The sequence below is a fragment of the Xyrauchen texanus genome, chromosome 33, assembly GCF_025860055.1.
Source record: "Xyrauchen texanus isolate HMW12.3.18 chromosome 33, RBS_HiC_50CHRs, whole genome shotgun sequence".
NCBI classification, from domain to species: Eukaryota; Metazoa; Chordata; class Actinopteri; order Cypriniformes; family Catostomidae; genus Xyrauchen; species Xyrauchen texanus.
The window spans coordinates 15,554,058-15,574,700 of record NC_068308.1 but is presented as its reverse complement, the minus strand read 5'-3'; the positions used below and the strand labels follow the sequence as shown (position 1 = coordinate 15,574,700).

Here is a 20,643-nt window from a genome sequence, read left to right as displayed (position 1 = left end):
TGCCCCCAGTGGCCAAAGCTGGAAGTATCGTTGCACGTATGGGTTCCTGTGTGCCCTAGCTTCCAGGTCAAATGTCCACAGAGGGGCACCAAATGTGAGATGCTTTCAGTTGTAAATTAAGTAATACATTTTTCACAAGGCAGAGGGCGGGGCCATGCCGTGACTATGCACGCCCAGGCACCAATTGGGCTAATTAGACGAGGAGTGGCATAAGTGCAACAAGCTGCGGCAGTTCAGGAGAGAGAGACCTACAGGCAGCTGCCCTGAATGCGTTTATGTTTGTGCGTTTTTGTGTTTGCGTTGAGTCCTCCTTTCCATTGAACCCTGTTACATGCAGTTCATATAAATGCATATTTTATTGACCATACATCCTAACCCAAACCCCAACCCTAAACCTAATCGTCAGTGAAGTAAAACATTTATTTTAGAGGGAAAATGTAACCTCTGAATGACGCTCATCAATGATTATGTGGATGTAATTATTTCCTGGTTTCCATGGGACCAGAACCCATGTCCCTGAAACAGCTTGCGCAACACGCTGTCAGTAGCACCACAGGACATAATGTTTGCTGAAGGATGGGACTTGATTTCAGGGTACTGTAACATTCGGTGGCAACATGTCGATTTTCTGTTGATCATTTTTGACATTTCTACTCAATTCCATTAGGGGTTTTTCTTTCCTTTTTTTCCAGTAAGTAAATTCAAAATGTCCAATGAGCTTATCATTTCAAATTTTAACTTTGGAATCACTTTGATTTTACTTTAAAACTTTAGGGTAGCAATTATCCTTACATTTTCAATTTGAAAGGTTTTACAATACATAAGAGAAAATATAATGTCTGTTCTATGACTCCCTTCATATATTCAATCTCAGTTTTTGTGCAGGTAAGCATTTCTTTTAATGCTGTCAATGATTTATGACTTCCCTGGATTGGAAAATTATTGTCTAACATCATGTAAAAAATACTTTATGGTATGACAAATTAATTTGGTGTGTTTAAACGTAAAGTTTAAACAATGTTGCTGAATGACACTGAACAACAGCCTCATTCAGACAACTGATTGATAACGAGAAAACCAGTCGATAGGAGAAGACGCTGAGTTTATTAAAGTTTCCAATTAGACACGGGAATCAATATCACTGTGACATCCTGCCGATGAGGGGATCATCTGACGCAGTGACAAGCAATGGCTGACAGTCACCAGAATTTGACAGAAAAAAATCAAACACAACTGTGACCAAAGGTTAAAATAGAGTGTATCATTGGGGATTGCATCCTTGAGTTCCCAGAGACCCCAATGATGTATGTGTAAATATAATAGTCATTTTGGAATGAACCCTCTTATTTTCTCTCCAAATAAATTTCATATGTTCATCTAACCCCATCAAAACCTACAAGCAGATATTATTCCATCTTAAAATAATCGTGTTTATTCATGTGCAATACTCCAAACATAATTAATGAAACATTTTCTTAACATGTAAAATGGGGGATGTTTTAAGAGCATTATGAAGGTAAAATTTAGTTTGTAATCAGCTTTCTTAAGATTTGGGAAAGTATGTTTTTGAGCTACTAAAATGGCTTTGCCTCAAAACACAAACAGAACAGTTTATAGGAAATCCTACTTTGCCAGCTAAATATCTTATATTTAGCTTTTTATATATATATTCACTGTAGCCTGTCTATAGTACATGTTTTGATCTGCTATCATTCTGTAAGCAACAGATGACAAACAGCATAAAACAAAAATCCACCCAGTTCTACAGTATCCTCTCCTGACCTGTCATAATCATAATCGGATTCAATGCAGTGTTGGATTAATGGAATGAAACACAAAAGCAAACCTTTTTTAACGTAGTATCATCAGATTTACAAAGGATATCCTGAAGTAGATGTCCGGGGGACCAGACCTTTTATCTCCCAGTGCAGTAAGATTCAAGCCTGTTTATCTGGAATTTGTGCAGATATATTTCAGTAACACAAATCTGACAACTCCCCAAAAAGCGTCCTGTTAGAAGAAAGACAATAACTCATTACTCAATAAAAGGAGAAAGCAGATGTTTGTTATTTAACCTAATTTTGAGTGCTGGGACAAAACAGTGTACAGAATTGAAACAATAAATGGTACAGCACTGATTCTTTTATTGTCTCATTGAACTCAATGTGTCAATTCCATTGATTAAGAATTAATTGAGAACAAAGTATGATTTAAAACTGACTTAAAACTCCATCTTGAATCAAAAGAGTTTTACAAGATTGATAGCTAACTTTGTTGAGAGAATAACCATATTTTGCATATAATTAAAAAAAATATATATATAGGTACTATATATTATACTTATACACTGATGAGCCATAACATTATGACCACCCACAGGTGAAGAGAATAACATTGATCATCTCCTAACAAGGCCAAGTGTCAAGGTCTAGGTAGATTAGATGGTACGCGAACAATCAATTCTCATAGTCAAATGGTTGAATGCAGGAAAATTGGGCAGGAGTAAAGACCTGAGCGACTTTGACAAGGGCCAAATTATTATGGCCAGACGACTGGGTCAGAGCATCTCTGAAATGGCACAGAAAGTCACAGAAAATGTTAATGATGATTACAGGAGGAATGTGTCAAAACACACAGAGCATGCTCATGATGACACCTGTCCACCGTCGAAAGTGCCTACAATTGGCATGCGAGTGTCAGAACTGGACCTTGGAGCAGTGGAAGAAGGTCATCTGGTTTGATGTGTCCCATTTTATTTTACATCCCGTGGATGGCTGTGTACATGTGTGCCGTTTACCTGGAGAAGTGATGGCACCAGGATGCACTGTGGGAAGACGACAAGCCGGTGGAGGGAGTGTGATACTCTAGGCAATGTTCTGCTGGGAAACCCTGTGTCTGGCCATTCATGTGGATGTCAATTTGACCCGTGCCACCTACCTAAACATCGTTGCAGACCAGGTACACCCCTTCATGGCAATGGTATTCCCTGATGGCAGTGGCCTCTTTCAGCAGGATAATGCGCTCTGCCACTCTGCACACATTGTTCTGGAATGGTTTGAGGAACATGATGAAGAGTTCAAGATGTTGCCCTGACCTCCAAATCTCAATCCAATTGAGCATCTGTTTGATGTGCTGGATCAACAAGTCCGATCCATGCCGGCTCCTCCTCGCAACTTACAGGACTTGAAGGATCTGTTGCTAATGGCTTGGTGCCAGATACCACCGGACACCTACAGGGGTCTTGTAGAGTCCAATGCTCTGCAGGACGTTACTGTTTTGGCAGCACATGGAGGACCAACATCATATTAGGCAGGTGGTCATAATGTCAGTGTATTTAGAATTGACTTATGGCCTGAGAACAGGTGATTTTTATGGTTGTGTGTGATAATATAATCATAATTTTGACTAAATTAAGTAAAAATCCAATTAAATGGTATAGTTCATTTGTGCTAAAAACATAATCATAATCATCTCTGATTGATATAAAAGTTGAAATGTGGCTATTTTCCAAAATTTCAGTAACATTTTTGGGACATGTTTTTTACCACGTTTCAGGAAACACTTATTTCAATTCAATGGCATTAAGATTCATAATCATGGCTCTGTAAAATAGTGTAATTCTATGTTATTTTGTTGCTGATATGAAAACTAAAGATATACAGCATAATAGATCCCCTTTAGTTGAATTAAGTGATTTAGTTTTTTGCCATGTGTCTCATAATGTATGCTAATTAGTGTAATTAATGCTGCTAATTAGCAAACCATTATTAATACAAGTCTAATGACAAGTGCATGAGCAACAAAGACTTAATTTATAGCATCTGCTGTGCAGTAAATTCCTATGGCTTACATTCAAACCCATGATGAAAACATGAAATTATACACAGTACTTCATACAAAATGGGTTTTTCATGCAGTGTCTTTCTTCTATGCTCTGCTGTCAGTAAATAAAATCACAAAGATTGACTTAAGAACTGTAACTACTGTCTTATAAATGCTTTGCAAACAACTTTCCTTGGAAATAAAAAGCAGTAAAGCCTTTTTAAGTATCCTTTAAAGTAAGAGTTTAATAAAAGATTAATTTAAAATGTATCCTCAAGATTAAATTCTAATCTGGGATAAACAGTCATGTAGCACAGAACAATGTGTTTGTTTCATACGAGTCAAGAATAAAAGAAACGATTCCAAAGCGTGAGGATATCTATCCAACAACAGAAATACGTGAGAAAATCAGTGTGTGTTTTTTAATTCAATAGAGTGAGGCAGGTGTGCAATTACACACTAGGCTTGATTTAAAGAGCCAGGAATTGGCCGCCACTGCAAGAGGCAAAGGATTCATTAGACCGCTCCCCACAACACCCCGTAAATCAACAAGCTGTCAATAAATGCAACCTTTAAATATTAATAAGAGGGGCTCCTTTCTTCATATAAGGACTTGCTGGTGATGGACCACATCCCCCAGCGGTAGTTCCTCTATTAGTCATTTTTGCACATACCCCATCTATGTCATCTCAGTCATGCAAAAATCTACTCAGCGTTTTTTTAGTAGGCCATTTACCAAATCAACAGTAAAGAATGACACCAGTTATGGAAAACCATTGTGTTTTTTTATTGAGTTGTGCCTGTCAAAATGTCTGGTAGCTCAAATATTTTGATAGTCTGTGTAGCTACAGAATGCAAAATACTGAAGCTCTGTAAGTGGATTTGAATTAAATGATTTTGAATGAAAAATTATGTAAGAATTCTAGACACAAACAAAGATATTTAGGTCCTCACATTTTTAGAAGAATATCTCTATTGGTCCTCACAATGTCAAAAAAAAGTCAATGGGAACTTTGAAGGTCCAAAAAGCACATAAATGTAGCATAAAAGTAATCCATACGACTGCAGTTGTTAAATCTATACCTTCAGAAGGATTTGACATGTGGGCCACCAGTTGAATAGACCTGGGTTACATCAATAAAAGTCATTTTTAATGGTTAGATCAGGTAGAATTCCTTAGAAAACACTTTTAAGGTATTACACTTTTAAGTTATCTTCTGAGCTCAATGTTAATTTTCAAATTGAAGGTGTTGGTAAATTAGCATTTGGCTGTCAGTTTGAAGTCTCAGCTGAGATGGTGTGTAAGGAGGGTCAAATCCCTGTGGGGTGAGTGACCCGTTAGATATAGTCTCACGGAGGCCAGCTGGACTTAAACTTGGTGTCAAGGACCCTTCTCATCGTGGAATTTACATAACAGACTGTATTCATTAGATTCAAGCAGTCGCGTGAGTGACGTGTATGTTGTCAGGCATCTGAGCCAGAGGCTCTAGCTGACCCACGTAAAGTGACACACTGAATGATTTCACATTTCTCTCAGTAGGAGAGGGACTAATTGTCACAAGGCAACATTTGCCACTTTATCAAATACAGTCCCAGTACTTTCTCCTTAGGAACTTTCTAGATGAGATCTGTAAAGATGAACTGCACACCCGAGGAGATTTTTCCCTCTTGCATCTGAACACACAAAAAGTAACCCTGTAGTGACATCATCTAGTGTCGATAATTTTTCTGCTGTTGTTGTTTTCACACACAATTCAATAGGAACAACAACAACAAAATAAACAGTACAGATGGAGGATGCCAGGAATGGAGTGACACTTTTGTTAGTGCTGTTTTGAATAAACAGTTGTAAGGCTACAGTCTTTACACTGGGACTTTCAGGGGAGAGATGAGGCACTCGGCTTATTTTAACCACGCAGCACATGCTATACTTTTATGTTTCAACATAAAATGCTTTACTGAACTACTCACCCATTGACACCAAAAAACCTGCAGCAGTTCCTCTCACCCTCCGCACACACATAATATGTAAAACAGGCGATAATCTTTGGATACTTTGTTGGTTTTATGTTATTTCTGTTAAGGGATTGGAAAATTAGCGCAATCCTCTGAGTAGCAGGCTAGCTAGCTACAAGTTTGTTTACTCATGGCAGCTTCAGACTTGTCGCGTTTCTCAATGCTTTGTGCATGATATGTGTTTTACCAACCACAGGTTGCAGCACCTCCTACAGTCCCTCTTCCCCAAAAAATACCTACACCACAGTAGTAGCTAAAAAAAGTCCCTCTAAAAGGCTAAGAGGAACTACAGTTCCACATGTGCGAAACGAACAAATGTTGTAGTTCCGAGTAAAACTACCTAAATCTGGCTATAGTTCATGCAGTGGGAAAGGGCCTAGTATCACACGGGAAGTCAGCATGTTGTTTCTGAGAGTCCTGGTACCTCAGGATTGGCCACTATATTCCAACTCAATGACAAGCGAAATCTTGATCAGATATTTTTGCATCAGCTTCAGTGTTGATCACCTTCCCCTGTAGTGTGACAAAAAGTGTGTTGCATCAGTAGCATTGGAGGCTTGGGTCTGGTTCTTGTGTTGAAAGAAGGAAGTCATTATGTTCACATTTATCAGTGATGAGCATGATTTGGAGGTTGCATTTTTCCCTCTAACATAAACTTTTTTCTCCACTGATATTTAGGTTTAGGTTGGTGGGAACAGTTTATAAATATGCATTCCTCTTCACTGTATTACATCCTACAGTATACAGTTTAAAACAAACTTGCTTTGGCACCCTTCCGTGGACATTTCACCCAGAAAATGGAGCTTACTGCTTATACGCCTAACAACACTTACCGCTTTGGCCACAGGGGGCAGTGTTTCAAATTTCGGTAAATAGACCGATTTCAGCTAAAGACAAGTCAACCTTCTGTTTCCAAATCTATCTCAGTAAGAAATGTAATTTGGAATCAATAGTCCAGCCAGCGTGTTGCTTCCAGCAGTCGTTTCAAACACCTGACTCAAAACCTGGTTAAATTAGAATAACGTTTGTGAATTCTATTTTATCCCGTTATAGCTGTTGGGTGAGCAAGTGCACTGACTGTATACAATAAAACCACAGTGACATACATTCAGACAAGGGCGACTGAATGTACAATTTAACCGCAAGCTTGAACTGTGTTCTCAGGACAAAGATTCTGTTCGGTCGAGGCAAGTTGACACATTTTTATTGGGGCAAGTTGTCATGTGTGTTTTAAATGTTATATAGGCCAATACAACTTATTAATTAAAGCATTTGGTATCCAAAACAATGTATGCTACCATATTATTCATTGTTTTGTATTTCATTTCATTTAGGGGTACAACATGCCCAGCTATTGGGGTCACAAAATCAATGTGTGTTTAATGAACGGCATCCTTTTTCCTGGGCAATAAAACATTTTTTATCAAAGACCTAATTGCATTGAAACTGAATTTCATAAATAGACCCACCCTTAGAAATATTCATTGGAGTGTGACAACTAGCCCCAGTCTCCCCTATATTTTGGCATGCACTTTCATGACAGATTACAGGCTACCATTAGCAATGCTGTGGCAAGCTGTGGGGCCAGAATGAACTCAGAAATTACTCATCTTTTAACAATGTTCTCTCTTTGTGTTAATACAGTTGAAGAAGATAGAGAGGGCGTGGTCTTCAGTAAAAAGTGCATCATTTAAACATCACACCTAAAGATCCAATAATTGTGATGCTATTTTAATGATAGATTTGAAATGTGTTAAATCAAATGGCTTGTATTATGTTCATTTGCAGCATCACATTAGTCAAGACAATTTTCTCATTTTAGCAATGCTTTAATACACTGAAGCCACAAATAACTGTCTATAATATCATAATACAATGATATCACATAGACTGCTATTGAATGAATGAATACTTACACATTTACCAGTATGATGAAAGGTTGAAACAATTGAATCACTAACTGTATGTCCTTCTACAGCAGCCTGTCTTAATTTACCAACAACTATATAATACCAGATGATGATATAACATGCATCGACTAAGTGCATCCATGACACAAGATGTTTGATTGCAGTGTGCTTCAATTACAGTAATTCTATAACAGACATCAACTGTATTAAATGTATTATTTATGCCTTAATTGAGAATAGTCTGACATCATCAATTACAATATGTGTCATCAAGCATCACGTTTGCAGTGTATTTCTCTGTATTTTTCATCTACTAGTCTTCCAGTATCAGTAAGTCATGGGTTTGTGGTTAGTGCCATCTACAGGTACAATCGTGCTGTTAAGAAATAGTGTATATATCAGATGTGGCCCCTAGGTGATGATAGTGAGCCACGTCTGTGCTAAATGAACAAACTGGCCTTAAATCAGCATTTGAGAAAGACATCTGGGAAATTATGTCTATATGGCTCTTTATGGCTTTTGAATGAAGCCAATTGGCACTGTCTCCTTGCTCAACCTTGTGTCAGAGAAGCAAAAGACAATAAACACAAGCAGGAGTTATATTATACTATTTCAAGATTATATTGCATTACATTTACATTTATGCATTTGGCAGACGCTTTTATCCAAAGTGATTTACACTTATTACAGGGACAATCCCCCCGGAGCAACCTGGAGTTAAGTGCCTTGCTCAAGGACACAATGGTGGTGGCTGTGGGGATTGAACCAGCAACCTTCTGATTACCCATTATGTGCTTTAGCCCACTTCGCCACCACCACTCCAAGCATTAACAGGATAGTTCATATAAAAAGGATTAAATATGGCATAATGGTAGAATGTCAAACAGATTGAGCATTGTATAGACAAAATTTAGTTATACATGTTTGTAAAGTGAAGTGAGTAAATTATGACAAAATTGTCATTTTTGGGTGGACTTTTAAAACTTATAACAGGCATCCAAAGATAAGGGTAATGTTTTGCTTTTATATAGAAAACCATTGAAATAATGTCATTATAGTGTATTAGAGCATTTTGAGCTGATGACACAACACTTTTTAAAGAAGTCAAGTCACAAGCTTTATTGTTTTAATGCATATAATGGCTAACGATTATTTCATATAATTGAATCTTGTGAAGAATGTCACACTAGGCTACTCAGTCACTAGAAATGCCAAGATAAATAAATGCATCCCATTTCTAACCAGATCAAAATATAAGCGGCTTTCATGTTTTTTACATCAAAAGATCACCCCTGCTGTGTGCAGCTAGACCAGAAACGAGTTCAAAGCTCATGAAACTAAACAACAAGGCCTCAGGTCATTTCTTGAATCTTTTCATTCAGTTCTCTTTCCGCAGTTCGTCTATTTCAGCTGCTCAGCCATGGCTCCATCCTTCACCCCAGCAGCCACCACAGCAAAGAAGAAGCTGGGAAGCAGGAAGCGGATGTACAAGGCGACCCAGGGGATGGGGTGGGCGAGGAGCACCTCTCGTCTGTGCCTGTTCACCATTCTAACAATCTCATGGGCCAGGTCATTAGGACGCACCCCATGAGTGTTCAACAGGCAAGAGATGTCTGCCAGTAATGAAACAGGGACAAAGTTTGAGTCAGTTGGTCTGGCGATCACAACAGAAGACTCAACTCACAACTGATTCACACAGAATTTGATGTTAGCATGTTGCTAAGTTAACAACGTGATACTCTAATAAGTCTAAATAGACAAAGTTCACAGAAATATTGGGTAAAATTGAATTATATAGTGTTGTACTAAAACAAATTTAGTCAACCATTTCTCTCGACATTCTCTACAAACAATGCTGCCTTTGAATTTGCCCAAAACAAGGCATCTTAGAAGGCAGCATAAGGCTGCGCCAATAATTTGGAACAGACTTTGCATCAGAAACGCACTTATGATGATTTAAAATGCTGCTTCGAAGGCAGTTCATTAGAGTTGCATCGCAAATTGCGTACTTCTGCATTATTCTACGTTAAAGTAGTAAGTAGCGAATGTAGTGTGCATAGTGTGTTCACAGTGAAAATGCAATTACTAGTGTACTACGAGTAACCGGTTGATGTACTACTTCAACTAAAATAATGAAGTATGAAATGTTGGACATTTCATGCACTCAGCAGTCATGGATTGCCCTATGTAGCAAAAAGGGACCAGATGCTGGCCAGACAAAACCATTGTTATTATTGGTGAATGTGCCAACTAGCGAAATGTACAAATGTGACTTGAATACTTTACCATCACCCACAGTTTGAACATATACGTTATTTGAGATATAAATGTTGAACTGAGATTGGCTAACAGGCTAAAGCTAGCAGCAACACATGCATTTGAGACAACTTGCATTTGAATGCTACTGTGTAGTAAAAAAACTGTGTTCATTTGAGACAATACTACACTTTGAAAATTCATACACTTCTAGATGGTTGAGTGCCTTGTATACAGTGTGCCATTTGGAACACAGCTTCTGCTTTTGAACAGAGCAAGTGTGTGAAAGCAACAAAGCTGGCTTGCAAATGGAACGTGGGTGATTCAGTTACTTTTCTTCTTTTAGCAAGGCACGCACAGTTTATATGTTATGTACTGTGTCCATTATAAACCAGATGTATCCAAGGGTGTATGTCAGACAGTGTATGCTTAATAATTTCAAAAAATGAACAACTATTGCAACATGATCATTATTCAATGTGTAGATGGTTACTCACAAGCCCAGAGGGGATTGGTGGGTGGGGTTTTGGAGGGAGTGGTGTTCTGTGGTACTGAGTTAATGAAGGTGTGACTTATTGTACAGACAGAGATTCCATACTCCTCCACCTCTGCTCTCAGACAGTCGAAGAATGCCTGGACTGCATGCTTGGAGGCAGCATCTTGGAAACAAACACTTTAGTTGCTTAAAAAAATAACTGTGCAGAGAGGTTTTTCCATTACTAGCACATTTATCTTGACTGTTAATTTTATGCATTTTAACAGCATTTTACTATGAATTCTCCTTCCTTCCCAATAGGTGGTGATATGCACAAAGAATGCGATTCGCCAAAAACTAAAGGAGTATTATGTATTAATTATGTATTAAGTATTAAAATATTATGATATATATGGATATTTAGGGTAAAAAAATATTTAAATATTTATCTGTTTTGCACCACACCTATCATATTGCTTTTTAAGTTGTAGATTTAACAACTGGAGTTGTATGTGTAACCAGTCCTGCTCGACTCGCTCCAAGAGGGATTCGAACTGGTGTCTCCAGCTGGTACTCTTAAGGAGGCTAAAGGCTACAGCCTCTAGCATCAGTCGCTAGTGCACCTCCTGAGGCCAGGGGAGTGAGGTTTAGACACTGCTAATCTACCTACTAACTTCCTACCGTTACATATGGATTACATTTATGCTGCCTTTTATGTGTTTTTTGGACCTTCAAAACTTTGGTACCCATTCACTTGCATTGTGAGGTTCTACAGAGCTGCGATATTCTTCTAAAAAGCTTTCTTTGCGTTCAGCAGAAGAACGAAAGTCAAACACATCTGGGATGGCACGAGTGGGAGTAAATGATGAGAGAATTAAAAATGTTGGGTGATCTGTCCCTTTAAGTTGTCTCCTTTTGTGTACAGCATAAGAAAGAAAGTTATCTGTACAGTATTTGAAACAACATGAGGGTGATTAAATGATGACAGAATTTTCATCTCTTTAAGCTAAAGCAGTAACATTTATATTATTTTGTCAGATTTTAAGCAGATGTGAAATATGCTATTGACACATAATCTTGACAAACGTGTGTGTGTGTGTGTGTGTGTGTGTGTGTGTGTGTGTGTGTGTGTGTGTGTGTGTGTGTGTGTGTGTGTGTGTGTGTGTGTGAGTGAGAGACGCGTCACTCTTACAAGAAGTACGGAATGGGAGAGCCAGTTTCCCTTGGATGCTGTTGACCAATACAAATTGTCCTGTCCTTCTAGTGATCATTAATGGCAGGACACCTGTAGCAAAAATAAGAATTAATATGGTAACCTTCTTTCAGACAATACACTGTAGTATCCCCATTTTCCTCCATGTACTGCACTATATTGAGCTAAAAACTTATACTATACCTTTGGCCAATGTAACAGGCCCAAAGTAGTTGACATCCATGACAGTTTTGTCCATCTCCAGGGAGAGATTCTGCACTGGGGCCTTGACCTTCATGCTACTGTTGCATACCAGAACATCCACACAGCCGTAACACTCACAAATCTCTGTGATCACATTTGAAATGTTCTCCATATCACTGAAGTCCAGCAGCACCAGCTTGGGTGTGAAAGTCTTAAACAGGAAGCACAGATAATATACAATAGAGGGATGGAAACCAGATGCCAAAGCAATTGTTGAAAATGATCATGATAGGGCTAACAAAAAAACTGCACCAACACATTCTGAAATGTGTTAGGAGCAGTAGGGCACAATGAAAACAACAACAAATCAAAAATAAGTCAATAGCTCTTAACTTTCCCCTTCTAAGTGTAATGCAGCATTCTTTAATCATATTGATAGAGAGTGCTTTTATGATTAATGTCTTTGAGCAATGAAGTCATAATTTAGCAGGTTTAACTTATAATTATGTTAATAAACAATAATTATGACACTTTTGTCAGCATCGTCATGCAGTTTTATTAAAAAGGAATTTTAGCACAATTGAATTGATTTATAGAGGCACTGTACTGTTTAACATCATGCTACATATTTGTGCAATCACTGTTTCAGAGATTTTTCCTAAAAAATAAAAACAAAACTTTTTTTGTCATCAAAAACTAATTCATAATAGTGACACATTCAACAGCCCTCTCCTCTGAGACAGTGAATATAGATATCTGACAGCTACAGTACAGGTCACTATGGTGTCTGCAGATGCATTACTCGATGGGCCTAGAATAGAACATTATGAAATAATTAATTAAATTATATTAAAGGGATACTTCACCCCAAAATTAAAAATCTTTCATCATTTACTCACCCTCATGCCATTTTTTTACTATAAATCTCCACTTTCACTTTCATTCACATTTTGAAAGTGAATGTGGAGATTTATGGTAAAAAAGTACTTATTATTATTGAACTGTTTCTCATCTACACTTATCATATCGCTTCTGTAGATATGGATTAAACCACAGGAATCATATGGATTACTTTTATCTGGCCTTTATGTGCTTTTTGAAGCTTCAAAGGTCTGGTCACCATTCACTTGTATTGTGAGGACCAACCGAGCTGAGATATTGTTCTTAAAATCTTAATTAGTGTTCAGCAGGAAAAAGAAAGTCATACACATCTGGGATGGCATGAGGGTGAGTAAATTATCAGAGAATTTTCAGTTTTAGGTGAACTATCCCTTTAAATGTCACATGGTCAAAACAAATATGGCATCTGGGGCATTTTTTCCACTTTAGGTGGCATTTTTGCCCCCAATTTCTGATTATGACAACAATAAGTGCAACATATTGTTTGAGGTACTACATAAGGTGTTAGCAGTGCAGAATGGAATTTGTAAAAGACCCATGTACATCCAGCTGTCAGGGAGGATGTCCTGTCATTGTTTGTGACAGAGGAAGAAACACAGAAAGAGACACATGCGACAATGCGATTTGAGCTATCAAATTCAGAAGCCTATAGGTTAGAAAGTGATGGGACAGAGTAATCAAAGTGTTAGTGTGCCTTGGGGAACTAAATATGAGATGGGCTTGTTGATGGTTATTTTTTTTATTTTTATTTTTTTGCATGATTTTAAGATTGCTGGCAAGGTCTAATGGGTGTTGCATTGTAAATTCATACTCACTTTACTGGGGTCTGATCCACTGCACAGTGAATCATACAGAGATTCAAGCTTGTCCCAATTTGGTCCGCACAAAACCAGTCTCGCCCCACCTTCGTGAAACAGTCTGGCACACTCTGAAATAAGTTAGACAAAGAAAAAGAGGATTAAAGGCCAGACATATTACAATTAAGGCTAAGAGTACAGAGGGAAATAGAATGGATGATGGCCAAACATTTTGATTAAATACAGTCTATCCTTAGTAAAACATGATAAGGTGTTATCTGTTCATTCCTGTCAGAAGGGAATGCCTGTAAAGTCAACAAGTTACACTAGTAAGTCTGATGACCCAATCACAACAAATAGGCAGTAGCCCCCACAATCCCATGAATCTTTCCTCAGTTGTGTGAAAGCACAGAGCTCACTCTTTATTACTCAAGTGCATTGTTTGGTGTGGCTGCTCTCAGCTAATCTTAAACTACTTTCTTTTTAGGGCAAAAAGTTCAGATTAGTCTTTGCCTTCTGTACTGTACAGGTCCTTTCACCAAATGTATACTATGAGGCTCTGTATAAAACTTTTAAAAATAGGTGTTTTCTAAACAATGTGCTTTGAAAACAACTATTGGTAATAAATAATTATAAAACCTACATGCTAATAATAAATACATTTTATTAATCATATTAAAAACATCTTATTACAGTACATTATGCTTATCAAATCATTAATTAATGTACATTCAAGTAATATACTGTATGTGTGTGTATAGATAGACAGACAGACAGACGATGATAGATAGATAGACAGACAGACAGACAGACAGACAAACAGACAGATAGACAGATAGATAGATAGATAGATAGATAGACAGACTGACTGTCTGACTGACTGACTGACAGACAGACATAGATAGATAGATAAATAGATAGACAGACAGACAGACAGACAGACTGACTGACAGACAGACGACAGACAGACAGACAGATAGATAGATAGATAGACAGACAGACAGACAGACAGACTGACTGACAGACAGACAGACGTAGATAGATAGATAGATAGATAGATAGATAGACAGACAGACAGACAGACAGACAGACAGACTGACTGACAGACAGACGACAGACAGACAGACAGATAGATAGATAGATAGATAGACAGACAGACAGACGATGATTGATAGATAGATAGACAGACAGACAGACAGACAGACTGACTGACAAACAGACGACAGACAGACAGACAGATAGATAGATAGATAGATAGATAGATAGACAGACAGACAGACAGACAGACAGACAGACTGACTGACAGACAGACGACAGACAGACAGACAGACAGATAGATAGATAGATAGATAAATAGATAGACAGACAGACAGACGATGATTGATAGATAGATAGACAGACAGACAGACAGACAGACAGACTGACTGACAGACAGACGACAGACAGACAGACAGACAGATAGATAGATAGATAGATAGATAGATAGATAGATAGACAGACAGACAGACGATGATTGATAGATAGATAGACAGACAGACAGACAGACAGACAGACAGATGTAGATAGATAGATAGATAGATAGACAGACAGACAGACAGACTGACTGACAGACTGACTGACAGACAGACGACAGACAGACAGACAGACAGACAGATAGATAGATAGATAGATAGATAGACAGACAGACAGACAGACTGACTGACAGACAGACAGACGTAGATAGATAGATAGATAGATAGATAGACAGACAGACAGACAGACAGACAGACTGACTGACAGACAGACGACAGACAGACAGACAGACAGATAGATAGATAGATAGATAGATAGACAGACAGACAGACGATGATTGATAGATAGATAGACAGACAGACAGACAGACAGACAGATGTAGATAGATAGATAGATAGATAGACAGACAGACAGACAGACTGACTGACTGACTGACTGACAGACAGACAGACATAGACAGACAGACAGACAGACTGACAGACAGATAGATAGATAGACAAACAGACAAACAGACAGACAGACGATGATAGATAGATAGATAGATAGATAGATAGACAGACAGACAGACAGACAGACAGACAGACAGACAGACAGACAGACAGACAGACAGACAGATAGATAGGCAGACTGACAGACAGACAGATGTAGATAGATAGATAGATAGACAGACAGACAGACAGACAGACAGACAGACAGACTGTCTGACTGACTGTCTGACAGACAGACAGACAGACAGACAGACTGACTGACTGACTGACTGACTGACTGACTGAATGACAGACAGACAGACAGACGTAGACAGACAGACAGACAGACTGACAGACAGACAGACGATGATTGATTAATAGATAGCTAGATAGCTAGATAGCTAGATAGCTAGATAGATAGATAGATAGATAGATAGATAGATAGATAGATAGATAGATAGATAGATAGATAGATAGATAGATAGATAGATAGATAGATAGATTGATTGATTGATTTCAATTGACCACTATCATGTTACAAAAATGAAAATAGTGTCATCATCTACTCTCTCATGTCATTCCAAATGACATGTTCTGTAACAGAAGAATAAGATGTCCAAGACCATGAAAGCATCCAAAAAAGCACCACAAAAGTATTCTATACAATTTAAATACTTGTATGGTATTTTTTTCGGATCTTGACAGGCCCTGTTCACTATATGCTTCCATTCTGTGCGTAAGGGCTGCGTTAACATACTTCAAGCATCTCCTTTTGTGTTCCATGGAAATAAGAAATATTTAAGGCCCTGGAATAACACAAGGTGATGTTGAGATATGATGGCAGTTTTTTCCATTTTGGGTGAACATTTAAGCAGTCTAAATATTTGTTTAAGGGATAGTTCAAACAAAAATTATCTAATCATTTACACACCCTTATGCTAGCCCAGATGTGTATGACTCTCTTTCTTCTCCAGAACACAAATTAAGATTTTTAAAAGAATATCCCATGGTGACCAACATTTGAAGTTCAAAAAAACACATAAAGGCAGCAAAAAGTAATCTGTAAAACTCCAATGGTTTAATCCATGTCTTCTGAAGTGATCTAATAGATTTTGGGTGATAACAGAACATAATATAACTTCTTTCTCAATATAAATCTTGACATCAGTCTCCTTGGTGATCATGATTTCAAACTCGATTACACTTCCTAGTGCCATCTAGCGCTCTGTGCATTCGTATAGCACTAGGAAGTGTAATAGTGCTTGAAATCACGATTGTGTCTAAAATCCAAAATCAATTCGATCTCTTCAGAAGACATGGATTAAACCACTGGAGCCTTACGGATTAATTTCTTGCTGCCTTTGTGTGTTTTTTTTTGGAGTTTCAAAGGTCTGGTCCCCATTCATTTGCATCGTATGGACCTACAGAGCTGAGATATTCTTCCAAAACTCTTTGTGTTCAGCAGAAGAAAAAAGTCACATGTGTGGAATGGCATGAGTGAGTAAATGCTGAGAGAATTTTCATTTTTGGGTGAACTTTTCCTTTAATGACTAATTCATAGAGATTATTATAAAGTGTAACACTACTTTTGGTACTGGAACTAAATGTTGTTACCTTGTCTGTTATGTGCTGTGTGAATGGAAGGCAAGTTTTGTACTGGGTTTGTTTAATGTTGTGGTGAAGAAGTAATTAATAGATCATTTAACATTACCACTTCCCATCCCGGATACGGCGTCTGTGATCACCACCACTTTGTTTTGAACCATGGACTTGGACATGAACCGCATGACCTCATTGTAAACATAGTAAACTCCAGCGAAACCCACTATCAGCAGGGGCAGGACCATAACAGATGGGAGACCCATCTTCTGGAAACCAAGAAAAACTAAGTTAATTGATTGCTCGTCTTGTGAGGTATAAAACACTACTGTGTGTGGTCAGAATTAATGATCCTAAAAACCATGAATTGTTTAGAACTTTTGCCCATGCTGGTGAAACTGGAGACATATGAAAGTTGTGTTAAGTTGTGATGAACAAAAGCATCCTGTTAAACTGTAAGAGATGCTATCATTTATTTTAAAAAGCCATTTATATTTGGCTTGACCATTTTGAAGAACCAAACTTTTGTTAAAATTGTCAAAACTGTTATTTGTTTGCCCCAGGTTCAACGCAGGACATTTTATAAATGTATTCATATAAATAGCACAGTAGGGCTTAACACTAAGGATCTTTCTGCTGGCCCAGTTGGGCTAGTAGTTCGGATTTGTGCCTGCCCTGGCAATATTTTCATTGGCTAATACATACTCTTTATTTTTTGCAACACCTTTTATATGTGTTGGAAGCAGATCTCTTTAAATGTCTTTAAACATTACGTTTTCTTTCCGAAAAAAAGTTATATCATTTCCAACAATATTTTCACCTTTAAAGCATTATCACCTAGAAATGAGAATAAACACTTGTAGTGATTCACTCAATGACAGCTATACCTTCATGAACACACTTGTGCTGTGGAAAAAATTGAATATTGTGACTCTGTTACGGTTTTTTGACCCATGCCAACTTGACATGTATTTGGGACATATTTAAATCAGCAGAATAAACAACAAATATGTTCAAAACCTCATCTTGCCTCATAGAAAATCTAAAAACACATGCATTTAATCAATGGACGTTAAATGTAGTCTCAATCTGTATTGCTCAGCCCTGCACAGTACTGAATGGTACTTCAGTGACAAAGTTCCTGTTAAGAGGAAACACATCTGTTCTTATCAGTTGTTAAATCATCAAATGATTAAAACCTGTTTAACCTGTTAATGTTAACTATAGAAGCTATTTCTACCATATCTGACCCTTAAAATTAGTTTTGTTGGTGTAACCTAATATATTAAGTTTGATTCATTGATGTTAAATAATATAAAATAAAACCAGTTCATTTAGATGTTACCACATGAAGCACACTTTTGCCTAAACATGTAGACTGTCAAATAAGAAACTTGTATGTCCACTGAGCTGTAGTTAAAATCATTAGACCAGTGATGCCACTGTAGACAGAAATGAATCAACATACAGATTGACAAATGCTGAAAATATGTTCCCTGTGATCATTTTGTCCATGCAATCTATGTACAGTAACAGTTGTCTGATAGCACTGCTGTCACTGTTTCCATAAAAGTGAGGAGGAGGACGTGTTCTAAATATAAACTGTTCTAACTACTGCCACAGACACCTCTTGCAAAGTCACCTCTACTGAAACTGATATACAAGAAGAACATATTAGGACAAACATAAAGAGACGTTACATATGTGTTGTTTTACAAGAATCGGCCAATACCATTTTTTCCCTTGTGATTGTTGCTTTTAACAAAACATTACAAAGTCCAACACAAGCAACAGTGTCACAGAAACATTTATGTCTGGCTAATGCTGATATAGAGCCAACCAAAGGCACACACAAACCCACACATGCAGGTTGTAATCTGTCTTATTTTCAGTGTACTTACAATGTGCGTAAACAGTTAAGCCAGCCTTCAGTGGAAATATCTGGTTTTTTTTCCAGTTAGTTAAGCAGATTAAACCCTGCTTTCCTCCTTGTTCATTCAAACCCAGTCCCACTGCCAGTTGCAGCCAGGGCAACTTGTGAGGATCAGGGATCTTTTAATAGCATGATGCTGAGTTGGTGACTTGTCATGTATGTTGTGCATAGCTTCTGAGGCATGTCAGTTGGTAACTTTAAACACTGTGAATAGGAGTGGTTTTGTTCTACATTTGTTATAAAGCAATAAAGAGTGAGTTAGCTGCCAATGCAAAATATAAAAAAATTATTATAATAATTACATTGTTAATATTCATAGGCAAACTAAGCTATTTATTTTTGGTAAATTGTTTAAAATATGTACTGGATTGTGTCAGAAAGATAAAACAGCAGCTTTAGAGTATAGAGTCACCAATATTTTAATAAATTGTCAAGTTCCTCCTATATAAAAGCAAACCATCTTAACCATTAAATGCATACCTCGGGTCTTAAGTGACCAGGGACCTCATTCAACCTCATCTATTTTTTATTTATTTATTTATTTTGAGGGTCACCCCCACCTCTTTGGTATTCCTCAACCTCTCTTTTATAAATAGTGTAACAAAACAAAAAAAAACAAAAAAGGCAAAATTGCAACCATTTTTTTCTTTTTTTTTTTAATAATGGCTTAAGTACTAAAAGTGTACAGGGGTCATTAGAGACCCCTTTTGCACTTCCATAAATTATTTGTTAATGATTATTTCATATATATATATATATATATATATATATATATATATATATATATATATATATATATATATATATATTATAAGTTAATTGTCACAGGATATGTTTCTTTGTTTATTACAAGAGATATGAGTGCTATATTCATACTAATAATAACTGTATCATGCTGATTTTCTGTGAAGCAATGTTAAATTATCAGTATCCCATCTGTGGGTACACACATATTATACTTGTTATTTCTTACTCAAGGTGACGCTGTTGTTTCAGAGATTGACTTGATTTCCATTTGACACTGCTAACTGATGAAGAATCAATGTGGAAGTAAACTATAGCAAGTACAACACATGAACTGTATGATTTGTCTGTTGTCATTTGGGTGTACTACTGAACATTTTTTTGTTGTGTGACTATTCAGACTCAATAAGAGCCTGTGAAAATACTTGTGTATCTTATGTGTCATGTTTAGCTCAATATGTTTTTGACAGCCAGCTGCATCTCATGAAATTACAGTGTGAGAGTAATGAATCCTGTTCTAGATTTGTCCTGATTTGTATATCTCATATATATATATTTAAGCAATATCACACAAGCAAGAGTGCGATATTGCTTATATACAACAGCTCAATGAACAAGTACATTTGAAAAAAATGGAAAAGGAAAAACTGAGTACGGTCATAAAAACGCATTTGTGCATGGAACTACTTTATTACGCGACCGATCAGAATCTGCGATTGCTGTTCAAAACAAATGATGCATCCAAGCCTCCGTTAGTAATTCAAAATGTTCACTTCAGAAATAGTATCATGGCTTGTGCTGTTTCTGACAAGTCAT

The 20,643-nt window shown here is 37.3% G+C and overlaps 1 protein-coding gene across 2 annotated transcripts; it reads right to left on the bottom strand.

Moving 5' to 3' along the window:
• Positions 1–7,642: 7,642 nt before the first annotated feature.
• On the bottom strand, positions 7,643–19,217 carry dhrs7cb (dehydrogenase/reductase (SDR family) member 7Cb). 2 transcript variants are annotated; one of them, XM_052103025.1, is made up of 7 exons: positions 19,052–19,206; positions 17,263–17,416; positions 13,591–13,703; positions 11,876–12,086; positions 11,672–11,764; positions 10,502–10,663; positions 7,643–9,361 (listed from the first exon to the last, which is right to left on the bottom strand). In XM_052103025.1, exons 2-7 carry the CDS (start codon positions 17,414–17,416, stop codon positions 9,150–9,152), a joined length of 945 nt encoding a protein of 314 aa, XP_051958985.1. In that variant the 5' UTR covers positions 19,052–19,206; the 3' UTR covers positions 7,643–9,149. The 2 variants fall into 2 exon arrangements, with proteins under 2 accessions (XP_051958985.1, XP_051958984.1); XM_052103024.1 differs by having other exon boundaries at positions 7,644–9,361; positions 17,263–17,419; positions 19,052–19,217.
• Positions 19,218–20,643: the final 1,426 nt, after the last annotated feature.

Excerpts from the sequence above, each read along its gene's own strand:
- dhrs7cb (XM_052103024.1), bottom strand. The coding sequence starts at position 17,416 with ATGGGTCTCCCATCTGTTATGGTCCTGCCCCTGCTGATAGTGGGTTTC. Across the intron at positions 13,704-17,262 it reads CGTATCCGGGATGGGAAGTG|AGTGTGCCAGACTGTTTCAC; the intron begins GTAATGTTAAAT and ends AACTTATTTCAG. Across the intron at positions 10,664-11,671 it reads TCTCCCATTCCGTACTTCTT|ATGCTGCCTCCAAGCATGCA; the intron begins GTAAGAGTGACG and ends TTTGTTTCCAAG.